Below are 12,480 nucleotides of genomic sequence, written 5' to 3' on the forward strand. Positions count from 1 at the left end.
ATCCTATGAGTGTCCCGGGGGGGGAATTGAAACCATCTTTTGCCAAACACAGGGAGACCCAGGAGGGCAAGTAGGGCTCAGTGGGTGATACCATGGGAGAGAACCCAGGAGTCCTGGCTCCCAGCCCCCCTCTCCAAACCACCAGCTCCCGCTCCCCTCCCAGAGCCGGGGAGAGAACCCAGGAGTCCTGCCAGTTCGTTCCCAAGTCCATCTTGCTGCCTTGCTAACGGGCCCCGGGCCCGATTCCCCGCCCCCCCGAGCCAGCCACTCCCCGGCCTGGGGCCGGAGGGGAGCAGGCGTCCCCACGGACGGGACAGGCCCCTCTACCCCAGCCTCTCCCTCCCTTAGCAGAGACGAGACAGACACGAAATAGTTTCCACCTTAACTTAACATCAAATATAAACTCTGTGGCCCCCGCCGCATCGGCCTCCGAGTCTCTGGCCGTGTCGCTGTTTCAAACAGTGCTGGAGAGATTTGTGTGTCCAGGTTCCCTACGCGTCCGTCAGCCGTCAGCGAGCCCAGTCCCCCTTCTCCAGTGGCCCTGCGATGCGGCCACCTCTGGGGCGGGGCGTCGGGTCACATGGGGACCCCTCGCCCGGCGCTGAGATGCGGCCACCTCTGGGGCGGGGCGGCTGGTGACATGGGGACCCCTCGCCCGGCACCGAGATGCGGCCACCTCTGGGGCGGGGCGGCTGGTGACCCGGGGACTCCTCGCCCGGCGCCGAGATGCGGCCACCTCTGGGGCGGGGCGGCTGGTGACACGGGGACCCCTCACCCGGCGCCGAGATGCGGCCACCTCTGGGGCGGGGCGGCTGGTGACCCGGGGACCCCTCGCCCAGCACAGAGACGCGGCCACCTCTGGGGCGGGGCGGCTGGTGACCCGGGGACCCCTCGCCCGGCGCCGAGATGCGGCCACCTCTGGGGCGGGGCGGCTGGTGACCCGGGGACCCCTCGCCCGGCGCCGAGATGCGGCCACCTCTGGGGCGGGGCGGCTGGTGACCCGGGGACCCCTCGCCCGGCGCCGAGATGCGGCCACCTCTGGGGCGGGGCGGCTGGTTATGCACGGACTCCTCACCTGCCCACCCCACCCCCGGATACTAGTCTTCAGAGACGGACAGCTGTCAGTTCCACTGATGTAGTTTCCCGCTGGCTGTCGGGGGGATCCAGTCGGTGCGTCGAGCCGTGCCAGGGCTGATGGACAGCTGTCAGTCATCCTCGTATTTCTCCTCTGGTGTCATGGCGACAGTCCAGGCAGTCTGGTTTCGGGGCTGATTGACAGCTGTCAGTCACCCATCACAGTTTAAACCCCCCTCTTCCTTGCTGTAAGCCAGGATTCTGGGATGATTGACAGCTGTCAGTCACTGAGTGAGATTTTCCTGAGGCTCCATGTCAGCTGTCCGGTGGGCGGATGATTGGTGGCTGTCAATCATCCGCCGCCAGGAAGGTTCTGAGGGGGGGAGAGGGCGGAGTGCTGTGGTGGTCGGGGCTGGGCGGGAGCCCCTCACCTGGCGTCGGGCCGGCAGGCGTCCGTCAGGAACAGCTTGACCCGCCCCCGCAGGAAGTTGGAGTGGACGCTGAGGAGTTTGGCCAGAGTCTGGATGCCGAGGGTGGGGGGCGGGGCTGGGGGCAGGGCCGGCTCCACCTAGGGGAGACGGGGGGGCGGTTAGAGGGGGGCACTTTTATGGGAAACATTTACCCCTCTGTCCACCCATCTCCCCCCACAGTGTTTCTTCCCACTCCACAAATTCATCTGTCTGTCTGTCCATCCATTCCTCCATCCACACATCCATCCGTCCATCCATCCATCCGCACATCCGTCCGTCCCTCCATCCACACATCCATCCATCCACACATCCATCCGCCCGTCCCTCCATCCATCCATCCACACATCCATCCGTCCGTCCCTCCATCCACACATCCATCCATCCATCCATCCATCCACACATCCATCCGTCCTTCCATCCATCCGTCCCTCCATCCACACATTCATCCGTCCCTCCATCCGTCCATCCGTCCATCCACACATCCATCCGTCCTTCCATCCGTCCGTCCCTCCATCCACACATCCATCCATCCATCCATCCGCCCGTCCCTCCATCCATCCATCCACACATCCATCCGTCCATCGCTCCATCCACACGTTCATCCATCCATCCCTCCATCTGTCCATCCATCCATTTGTTCATCCGTCCGTCCCTCCATCCATCCATCCATCCATCCGTCCGTCCATCCATGCACACATCTGTCCGTCCCTCCATCCATCCATCCACACATCCATCCGTCCGTCCCTCCATCCACACATTCATCTATCCATCCATCCATCCACACATCCGTCCGTCCTTCCATCCATCCATCCCTCCATCCACACATCCATCCGTCCCTCCATCCACACATTCATCTGTCTATCCGTCCCTCCATCTGTCCATCCGTCCATCCACACATCCATCCGGCCATCCATCCATCCATCTATTTGTTCATCTGTCCGTCCGTCCATCCATCCACACATTCATCCGTCCATCCATCCATCCTTCCATCCGTCCGTCCATTTGTTCATCCGTCCATCCATCCCTCCATCCATCCATCCATCCATCCGTCCATCCGTCCATCTGTCCCTCCATCCGTCCATACATCTGTCTGTCCGTCCATCCATCACCATACACAGCTATCCCTCCATCCATCCGTCCCACCGTCCATCCATCTGTCCAGTCACCCGCAGCATCCGTCCGTCATTCTGTTCACCCCCCTTGCCCCCCGGTGCCCCTCACCTGGGCGTTGTGGCTGCGCAGGATCTGGGTGACGCCCCGCAGGTTGCTGTAGGTGCGGCCCAGCTGCTGGCTCAGGGACGGGTCGGGGACCAGGTCCCGGGCCCGGAGCACGGCGGCCGAGAGTAGGGCCTGCCCCCCCCACACCTCCGCCGCCTGCGTCTGCCTCTGGGGAGGGAGGGCAGGGTCAGATCCCCGGGCTCCCCCAGCCCAGCACCCCCAGATTAGACCCCCTGTCCCCCCAACCCAGCTCCCCCCAGATCAGACCCCCAGCCCCCTCCTGGCTCAGACCTCCCCCAACCCCGTTCAGACTCACGTCCATTTTCTTCCACTCGTTAAAATTAACTTTCGTGTCGGGCACCGTGAGAACTTCTGATAAGTTGCAAGAATTTGTACAACCTTCCTGTAACGAGACCAAACCGCCTGACACCATGGAGCTGGTTCTTCGGGGACCCCTCGCCCGGCGCCGGGACGCGGCCACCTCTGGGGCGGGGCGGCCGGGGACCCGGGGACCCCTCGCCCGGCACCGAGACGCGGCCACCTCTGGGGCGGGGCGGCCGGGGACCCGGGGACCCCTCGCCCGGCGCCGAGACGCGGCCACCTCTGGGGCGGGGCGGCCGGGGACCCGGGGACCCCTCGCCCGGCACCGAGACGCGGCCACCTCTGCGGCGGGGCGGCCGGGGACCCGGGGACCCCTCGCCCGGCGCCGAGACGCGGCCACCTCTGGGGCGGGGCGGCCGGGGACCCGGGGACCCCTCGCCCGGCGCCGGGACGTGGCCACCTCTGGGGCGGGGCGGGTGACCCGGGGACCCCTCCCTTGGGGCTGACGTGGGTGGGGACGTACCATGGCGTTCTCAGTGTCCCTGGCCTCCTTGATGAATTTCTCCATGACTCGAGCATCGCAAATGGGGTGCAGCGGGGAGGGGCAAGTTAGTGCAGCGAGTCCCAGCAGTAACAACGGCAAAGCACAGAGCCCTGGGTGGGGGAGACGGTTGTGAGACAGAGGGACCCCTCCCTCCATCCATCCCCCCACACTCCTCCATCCCAGCCTCCATCCCTACACACTCCCTCCTTCCACCCCCCTCCCTCCCTCCCCCACCCCTCCCTCCATCCATCCATCCATCCATCCATCCACTGAACCCCACACACGCCCATCCTCCCGTCTGTCCGTCCGGTCCCCCACACCCGTCTACGTGCGCCGCTCCCTCCCGGCCGTTCCCATTAACTCCCTACTGCACTCGCGCCGTGCGTCTGACTCGTGAGCAGCCGCCCGCTACTTCCACCAGCTCCCCGCGGTCATGGTGCAAATCCCTGCATCCCCCCTTTCCTGCTCCTGCCCCCCGTGAGGCAGGGAGGAGACCTTCCATCGGGCCTCACTGAACCAGCGGCTTGGAAATTCCCGAGGAGCCGATCGGTGGCGGTACCGTGACCGGGGGCGGGGTGGGGGGGAGAGCGAAGTCAGACAAATGAACGTGAGTTAAAAATTCTCCACACTTGATTTGGAGCAAACATCCATACCCGGAGCCAATCTCCTTTCATTACGGGCCTGGCTCCTTGTCTTTCCAGTCCTGCGTTGATTGTATCATCCCAAGAGGAGGAGTTCCCGAGCTCCTCCATCATGCGCTTTCTTTCCGCGAGCGGCGGGCTTTTTGAGGACGCTTTTGGTGCCCTTCCAAAGGAGCAAATCTTTTCCCGTGCGGTCATGAGCATCGATGGCTCTCGGCGGCAGCATAGACTTGGACAATCCTAGTGAAGACGGCCTTCGCTCTTGATTCAAGCTCAGATGGACCTCGAAGCGGCTCTCCAGTAGGTGGGTGAGGTTTCTCCTGATAAAACCTTTAGCGTCCCTCTTCGCCAACGCAGCCGACCTCCCCCAAGACTGGTTCCTCACTCTGCTTCCTAGATCTTCCAACTCTTCGTGGCGCTCATGGCAGGCTTGCCTCTGGTCATCCCCGTTGGTCTCGTCGCTCGGTTTTCCCGTTGGCATCTTCCACCGTTCTCCCAACGCAACCGGTTCCCGCATAAGGCCGGAAATCTTACCGCATCCTGCTGCTTTCTCTTGGTTGTTGGGTTTGGCCCTCAAAGACAAGACAAATATTAGCCATAATTAAGGTGCCAAGAGGTCTTCTCGTGATGTAGGCTTTGGAGAGGACTTGATGCCCATGGAGAAGTCAGCGACTGTCTTGGGCCACGTCTATGCTACCACGTGAGGCTGACCTACCTTACGTCGACATGCAGTAATGCCGTCTCCGCAACGCGATTCCTGCAGGGGGCACGGTGGGACGGTCGCCGTTGCCGGGAGCCGTGCGGCATCAGCAGGGCCCGGGGGTCGAATTAGCTTCCTCGGCTGCGCGTCTACGCTGCTCGGAGAGGGGGCGGGGGAGCGCCGGGAACGAAATGTATGGGTCGACGCTTCCAGAGTCGGGTCGCCACGAGCTGCCTTGGGTCGACCGCACGTTTCCACTGCCTTCCTGTACCGGCCGCGGGCGGGAGGATGGATGGACGTCCTCGCGTCTGTGCCGTGGGCCGGGTATTTTCCCACCCCAAGTGTCCGCCTCTTGATTTGGCAGCCAGCTAATTCGGCAGCAAAGTCCGGGGCGGCGGTTGTTGGTGGCCGGTTTGGGCCTCCCCGGAGTGGCTCGGTCCAGGTGGACAGGGAACCGCTGCGACCATCGGCTCGGACTCCCTGGGTCACGCAGGCCCCCATGCCGAGGCGACGCGTGGGCCCCCCCCCCAATTTCTGCCAGGGTTTTGTCAGTCCCGCCCCCCAGCCCTTGGAGCCAGGCCACAGAGGCGTCTCTCTGGGGCCCCCCTTGCGTTGAGCCGAGTCGGTTTTGGCCAGGTCCTCAGCGGCTCTGTTTGTCCTGCCCGCCTATGTCTCTTGGTCGCCGTGTAGCGTACAGGAGGGAAACTGAGGCACGGGTCGGCTTCACCCAGACGTTCCCACTTCGTCGCATAAGCGACCCTTGCTTGTCCCAGGGAGGGGGTCTGTGCCCCAACCTGGTCTTAAAAACATCCCAGGCCTTCCCGTCCTACCCTGGTAGAGGAGAGCTGATCACCAAACCCACCCCCCCCACACCAGCTGTCTCTCCGCTAGACTTCACAAGCCCGATTCTTTCAACTTCCCCTCATCGGCCTCGGTCCCCGAACCGCCGAGCTGGTCTCCCGCGCTCCTTCCAGGAGCTTCCCATCCTCGGCCACCGGCCACAGGAAGACGCCAGTTTCAGCTTCGGTTTCAGATCGGTCAGAGGCAAAGGAGGCTTCGGATCCGGCGCACGGAGCTGGAACTCGTCGGCCTCTCGTCCTAGGGAGCTCCCGGGCAGCCCCCCCAACCCCGGTCTCTCGGCTTCAGCCCAAATCACCTGGTTGGTTTCCCTGGCAGCCCGGTGCCGAGCTTGCGCCATGAATCCTCCTGACACGGTTTCCCCAGCCGGCGCTGCCAGGAAGGGTCCTGAGCCTACGCCAGCAGCCAGACTGGGTGACTTCTGGAGACGTGCCTGAAACGCTCCTGCCTTGGCCGCTCTTCAGAGAGCTTCTGCTCATCAAACCGGCGCCAGCCACCGGGCACCCCTGGCTCTGCGGCTGGACCCCCCACAGGAGGCTACCCGGAGTGGGGCCCCGGTTGTGGGTCAGGGGCGCGGGCCCCCTGGCATTCTCCCATAGAGCTACACGGTCCGCATGGCCCCCCACCTCTTTCCATCCATCTGTCTCCATCCACACACCCCCAACCCTGCCTCACAGCCCCCCCCCCATTGCATCCCACAGATCTACACACGGGGGTATGTAGGGTGAATCAGAACTCCTGGGTTCTCTCCCCGGCTGTGGGACGGGAGGGGGGTCTGGTGGGTTAGAGCAGGGGGGCTGGCAGCCAGGACTCCTGGGTTCTCTCCCTGGCTCCAGGTGAGGAATGGGGTCTGGTAGGTTAGAGCAAGGGGGCTGGCAGCCAAGACTCCTGGGTTCTCTCCCCGGCTGTGGGAGGGGAGTGGGGGCTGGTGGTTAGAGCCGGGGGGGCTGGGAGCCAGGACTCCTGGGTTCTCCCCCTGGCTCTGTATCCCAGACCCCGAACCCGACCATGTTAGTCCTTGCACCCTGGAGCCTGATCCAAAGTGAGTGAGGTGGGCCAGCGGGGAATGGGGCATGGGGCCGGTCCCCACTAGGGGGCGCCGCCTCCTATCCAGCTGCAGAATGGGGGGAGGGGGGTCCCGGCTGGCTCGGGGAGCTGGGGTTTGGGGCTGTTCCCCATTTCTGGGGTGGGGGTGCATCTTTAGTGAGCCTCCAGCGAACGAGACCCCTCCTCCCCCTCTCCCTCGCCGTGGGACAGGACCCCGGCGTCCGGGGCAGAGCGACTCACCAGAGCTCCCCATATCCAGTCTGCATCGCCTCACGGCCTAGTGGGGGCCCCGGGCTCCCATCCCGGCGTGCAATCCACGAGGCCGCGGGCCCCAGACGTCCCGGCTACTCCGGAGGGGGCATCGCCTGCCTGGATCCGGCCCCCAGCCAAGCGCCCCCCAGCCCCCGGCTGGCTCCCCGCTGCTCCGTGCCTCCACAGAGCCGGCAGCGAAGCTGGGAGTTAATGTTTCATCCGAACTCTGCTTCCCGAGGTCGCAGGAGCCTGTCCGGCTGCAGGAATGTGCCGGGGGGCCACGACCGGAGCCGGGCGCTTTAGAGCCCGGGCTGGGGGTGGGGGGGAAGGGCCGGAAGCCGGGGGGTTTCCTCAGGCCCGCGCCGGAGGCCGCGTCTTCGAGGAAAGGGCCATGCGGGCGGCCGCACGTCGGCTCCTGGCCCGGCGCCACGAGGCCATGACAGGTTCGCGGCCCGAGGTCGCCAGGCGCAAGGGGCGGCCAAGGGCCCAGCCCACCCCCCGCCCCCCCGGGCCTTGGAGTGGCAGCTGTCAGTCCCACCCGGGCGTCAGGAGGTGGGGTGGGGTTTGGAAGAGCGGGGGATGGAACCCAGGAGTCCGGGCTCCCAGCCCTCTGTGTGGAGATTGGGGTCTGGTGGTTAGAGCTGGGGGGCTGGGAGGCAGGACTCCTGGGTTCTCTCCCCGGCTCTGGGAGGGCAGTGGGGCTGGGGGGCTGGGAGGCAGGACTCCTGGGTTCACGACCGCGCACTCTCAGGCCCTGGTTCCAGACCTGGAAGGCTACACGTAGGCCGGGGCTGGGGGGTCCCCGCAGGGGCCCATGTGCGTCCATCCCCCCCAGGGGAGCGTCTCCGACCCGGGTTCAGGCTGCAGAGGCGTCGGGCTGCCTGGAGAAGCCGCAGGGACCGAGCGCTTCATTTTCCATCCTCTCCGCGCGGGAGGAAGCCGCTAACAATGGGGCCCTGATTGTCTGCGAGACGCTGACGCTGGCCAGCGGCTCCAGGCGTCTGTCACACCAGTGGGGCGCGTGAGCCCTCACCCGGCGCTGCGATGCAGCCACCTCTGGGGCGGGGCGGCGGGTGACCCGGGGACCCCTCGCCCGGCGTTGAGATGCGCCCACCTCTGGGGCGGGGCGGCCGGTGACCCCTCGCCCGGGGCTGAGATGCGGCCACCTCTGGGGCGGGGCAGCTGGTGACCCCTCGCCCGGGGCTGAGATGCGGCCACCTCTGGGGCGGGGCGGCCGGTGACCCCTTGGCCAGCGTTGAGATGCGCCCACCTCTGGGGCGGGGCGGCCGGTGACCCCTCGCCCGGGGCTGAGATGCGGCCACCTCTGGGGCGGGGCGGCCAGTGACCCGTCGCCCGGGGCTGAGATGCGGCCACCTCTGGGGCGGGGCGGCCGGTGACACGGGGACCCCTCGCCCGGCGTTGAGATGCGCCCACCTCTGGGGCGGGGCGGCCAGTGACCCGTCGCCCGGGGCTGAGATGCGGCCACCTCTGGGGCGGGGCGGCCGGTGACACGGGGACCCCTCGCCCGGCGCGGAGACGTGCCCACCTCTGGGGTGGGGCGGAGGGCTAGTGGGCTCAGAGCAGCGCGTACCAGCTTAGGACAGGATGGGACATTCCCGACGGGACGGGAACGCCTGGGGATATTTAGGGAGGTGGAACGGCTTGGCTGGGGAGAGCGACCCCTGGAGAGCCCCCCATCCAGCTGCCCCCTGTCCAAAGCCCCGCGGGGGGCCCGCTCTGAGCCTTTCAGGAGGCAGGGATCCACCACCCCTGGACCCTGCTCCCCACGCTGGAGAGAACCCAGGAGTCCTGGCTCCCAGTCCCCCTGCTCTAGCCCACCAGCCCCCACTCCCCTCCCAGAGCCGGGGAGAACCCAGGAGTCCTGGCTCCCAGCCCCCCTTGTGGGGTGGGGGGAGGCAGTGGCAGGACCCCCAGCCCAGCGGCTGCAGGCCGCTGACCCGCGCTGGGCCTGGGCCAAGGATAACAGCGGGGCAGACGTGCTGGGCTGCAGGGAGTGGGGCTGCCAGGGCCATCGACCCCGTAGCCTTCGGCAAACAGAGCCGGGCCCCGGCGCCAGGGCCGGTCACTCATCAACCGGGGGGCAGCAGGGGAAAGGGCAGAGCGGGCGGGCACCGGCCCTGCCTGGCCCCCCCATGCCCTCTGCTGGGCCCCCAGCCAGCCCCCCGTGGCTTCTGCCAGGCCCCCAAATCCCCTGACCCCGTGACCTCTGGCCCAGCCCCCCCGTGGCCTCTGCTGGGACCCCCCGTATCCCCTACCTACCGAGCCCCACTCTGACCCCACGGGTCACCCACCCAGCCCCCGTGTGCCCTGCCCAGCCCCCGAGTGACCCTGCCGGGCCCCCCACCCAGTCCCCTTCTGACTCCGAGATAGCCCCCCTGGCCCAGCTTTCCCATGTCTCCTGCCTCCCGCCCCGCCCCCCTCTGTCCCCAGTCCAACCCCCCATCCAGGCCCCCTCTGACGCCTGCCCCCCGCCCAGCCCCCGCTAGTATCATGCAGGCTCCCAATCCCAGCTCTGCCAGGTGCTCCACAAACCCAGTGCTGGGCATGGGGCCCGGCCCTGCCAGCCCCCTGGCCTGGGGCCCTCAGCCCCACATGGGCTGCCAAACTCAGCCTGCCCCCCGAGCGGGCTCTGCCTCTGGCCCAGGTGTCTGACACGCGCAGCCAGCGACGGGCGGGGTCAGGGCCGGGAGCCCGGACGCCTGGGTTCTCTCCCCAGCTCTGGGAGGGGAGTGGGGGCTGGTGGGTTAGAGCAGGGGGGGCTGGGAGCCAGGACTCCTGGGTTCTATGCTCAGCTCTGTCACTGTATCTAGATTCTTACTCTGGGAATTTCCACCTCATTGCCTGTCTTGGGGGTTTATACGGGGACCCCTCGGCCGGCGCCGAGATGCGGCCACCTCTGGGGCGGGGCGGGGCGGCCGGTTACAGCGAGCTGCTATCCGGACCCCCAGGTTTATGCCCCGCCGTGGGGGATCTGGGTTTAGAGGCTGGTTTCACGGGGAATGAAGCGGCGAGGCTGGTACCAGGAACCGGACCTGGGTAGGAAGGGTCTGGCCCCCCACGGGAGGTCCTGGAGCTGCCGGCCACCAGCAGGGACAGGCCCCGGGCCCCGTTCCCTGCCCCCCTGAGCCAGCCAGTGCCCCCCAAGTGATGTCACACGGGGGCCCAAGTCCAGTGCTGACCAAGACCCTGGTCGCTTTTATTGTTCAATCCAACAGATGTAGGCCATGAGGCAGGTCCCTGCAAGGATGGGGGCGGCTTTCCCCAGCCCCCCGCAACACCCCAAAGTCAGAATCCGTGCCCCCCACAATCTGCATCCCCTCGGGCTCCGGCATCCAATTCGGGGAGGCATTCAGTCTTGGTTGGGTGTGGGGAGGAGGGGAGTGGTTGGGTGGTGGCAGGTGGTCCAGAAAGGGATTAAAGATCCCGTTCCCCCCCCCCACATATGAATGTAGCCAGACAGGTTGGCGTGGGGGCAGCTCCATGCCAGTGGGGAGGATGTGGGGGTGGCTCTGTGCCAGTGAGGGGCAGGCTCCAGGGGCATCTGTGTGCTGGGGCGCTGTCCCGGAGCACTGGAGCAGGGGTTTCTGGGAGCAGGCTCAGCACCGGGAGGGGGCCAGGCTCTGGGGACCGGCTCTGCGCCGGGGCAGGGCTTTCTGGGAGCAGGCTCCGCACCGGGAGGGGGCCAGGCTCCGGGGACCGGCTCTGCGCCGGGGCAGGGCTTTCGGGGAGCAGGCTCCGTGCCGGGAGGGGGCCAGGCTCCGGGGACCGGCTCCGTACCGGGGCAGGGCTTTCGGGGAGCAGGCTCCGTGCCGGGAGAGGGGGCCAGGCTCCGGGGACCGGCTCCGTACCGGGGCAGGGCTTTCGGGGAGCAGGCTCTGTGCTGGGAGAGGGGGCCAGGCTCCGCGCCCCGGCTCGGCTCCCTCAGGGCGGGGGCGAGGCCCGGCACACCCGGATGTGGATGGCGGAGTTGTTGCGGGCCCGGGCCAGCGGCGGGCGCCCGTCCTCGTCGCCCTGGGGCTCCAGCCCGTCGGCCAGCTCCACGGTGGAGGTGTTGGCGGCCAGCCGCAGGCCACCGGCGCCGGCCGCCTGGAGCTGCAGCGCGATGTTGATGGCCCGGTTGATGGCCAGGCCCAGCCCGTGGATGCAGATCTCGGCGCAGCCGCCCGCCGGGCCCAGGAGCTTCTGGCACCGGCTCAGCTGGGCCTTGAAGTCCGTCTTCATGTTGACGTAGACGTCGCCCGGGCGCCGGGGCAGCCGGGGGGGCAGGCGGCGCCGCAGGGCCAGCTCCGCCGCGGGGGGCGCCGGCTCCGCCATGGGTCTGGGGGAGGAGAGAGAGGGGAGTCCAGGGCCGCCTGCCCCCACGTTCCCCGCCCCGGGGCCCCCCCCGAATCCAGCCTCCTGTGCGCCGCGCCCACCGGCCCTCCCCTCGCAGCTCCCCCCACCTCTCCCCGGTCCCGACGTCCCCCAGGCCCCCCCCAGGGCATCGCCAGCCCCCTAGAATCCCCCTCCAGCCCCCCCGACCCTCCTGCAGCGCCCCCCGGCCAGACGTCCCCCAGAGCATCGCCAGCCCCCTAGAATCCCCCTCCAGAGCATCGCCAGCCCCCTCCAACTCTCCCAGAGCATCGCCAGCCCCCTAGAATCCCCCTCCAGCCCCCCCGACCCTCCTGCAGCGCCCCCCGGCCAGACGTCCCCCAGGGCATCGCCAGCCCCCTAGAATCCCCCTCCAGAGCATCGCCAGCCCCCTCCAACTCTCCCAGAGCATCGCCAGCCCCCTAGAATCCCCCTCCAGCCCCCCCGACCCTCCTGCAGCGCCCCCCGGCCAGACGTCCCCCAGAGCATCGCCAGCCCCCTAGAATCCCCCTCCAGTCCTCCAGCCCCCCGTTCCCCTGCCCCCCCAGAGCATCGCCAGCTCCTCCCGAACCGCCCCTCCAGTCATCCCCCTGCCCCCCACCTACCCACCCCCAACCAGAGTCACAGCCCCATGCGGCCCCCCTCCCCTACTGCCCCCAACTCTCCCCCTCCCCCCACAGCGCCCCGAATGACACCCCGCCCCCACTGAGGTGCCCTGGGGCGGCCCCCCACTCACCTCCCCGTGTCCCCAGCGCAGGCCGAGCCGCCGCTTCCGCTTCCGCCTCCACCCCGGCCCGGCGCGCGCATGGAACGTTCATACAACCCGCCGGGAGCGCGCGTGGAACGTTCATACAAACCCCCCGCCCCGCCCGGAGCGCGCGTGGAACGTTCATACAACCCGCCGGGAGCGCGCGTGGAACGTTCATACAACCGGCCCGGACCGCGCGTGGATGGGTTAAGGGGACGGGGCTCCACGGGAGGGTT

At 67.7% G+C, this 12,480-nt stretch overlaps 2 protein-coding genes across 2 annotated transcripts; both read right to left on the bottom strand.

The window, feature by feature from the left end:
* Positions 1–370: 370 nt before the first annotated feature.
* EPO (erythropoietin) lies at positions 371–7,587 on the bottom strand. The gene is made up of 5 exons (XM_084616433.1): positions 7,114–7,587; positions 3,607–3,737; positions 3,079–3,165; positions 2,766–2,930; positions 371–1,642 (listed from the first exon to the last, which is right to left on the bottom strand). Exons 1-5 carry the CDS (start codon positions 7,124–7,126, stop codon positions 1,502–1,504), a joined length of 537 nt encoding a protein of 178 aa, XP_084472559.1. The 5' UTR covers positions 7,127–7,587; the 3' UTR covers positions 371–1,501.
* A 2,726-nt stretch (positions 7,588–10,313) lies between these two features.
* Positions 10,314–12,445, bottom strand: POP7 (POP7 homolog, ribonuclease P/MRP subunit). Its single transcript, XM_084616123.1, has 2 exons — positions 12,233–12,445; positions 10,314–11,464 (listed from the first exon to the last, which is right to left on the bottom strand). The coding sequence occupies exons 1-2, from the start codon at positions 12,301–12,303 to the stop codon at positions 11,068–11,070; spliced, it is 468 nt and encodes a 155-aa protein (XP_084472249.1). The 5' UTR covers positions 12,304–12,445; the 3' UTR covers positions 10,314–11,067.
* Between the last annotated feature and the right edge of the window lie 35 nt (positions 12,446–12,480).

Source organism: Lepidochelys olivacea (genome assembly GCF_965140295.1).
Source record: "Lepidochelys olivacea isolate rLepOli2 genome assembly, chromosome: 28".
In the NCBI taxonomy this organism is placed as follows: domain Eukaryota; kingdom Metazoa; phylum Chordata; order Testudines; family Cheloniidae; genus Lepidochelys; species Lepidochelys olivacea.

Bases quoted from the DNA above. Each gene is read 5' to 3' on its own strand.
- EPO (XM_084616433.1), bottom strand. The intron at 2,931-3,078 runs GTGAGTCTGAAC...CTCCCTCCCCAG, and splicing joins ACGAGTGGAAGAAAATGGAC to AGGCAGACGCAGGCGGCGGA. The intron at 1,643-2,765 runs GTGAGGGGCACC...CGTCTCCCCTAG, and splicing joins TGCGCAGCCACAACGCCCAG to GTGGAGCCGGCCCTGCCCCC.
- POP7 (XM_084616123.1), bottom strand. From the start codon at position 12,303: ATGCGCGCGCCGGGCCGGGGTGGAGGCGGAAGCGGAAGCGGCGGCTCG. The intron at 11,465-12,232 runs GTGAGTGGGGGG...CTCCTCCCCCAG, and splicing joins TGCGCTGGGGACACGGGGAG to ACCCATGGCGGAGCCGGCGC.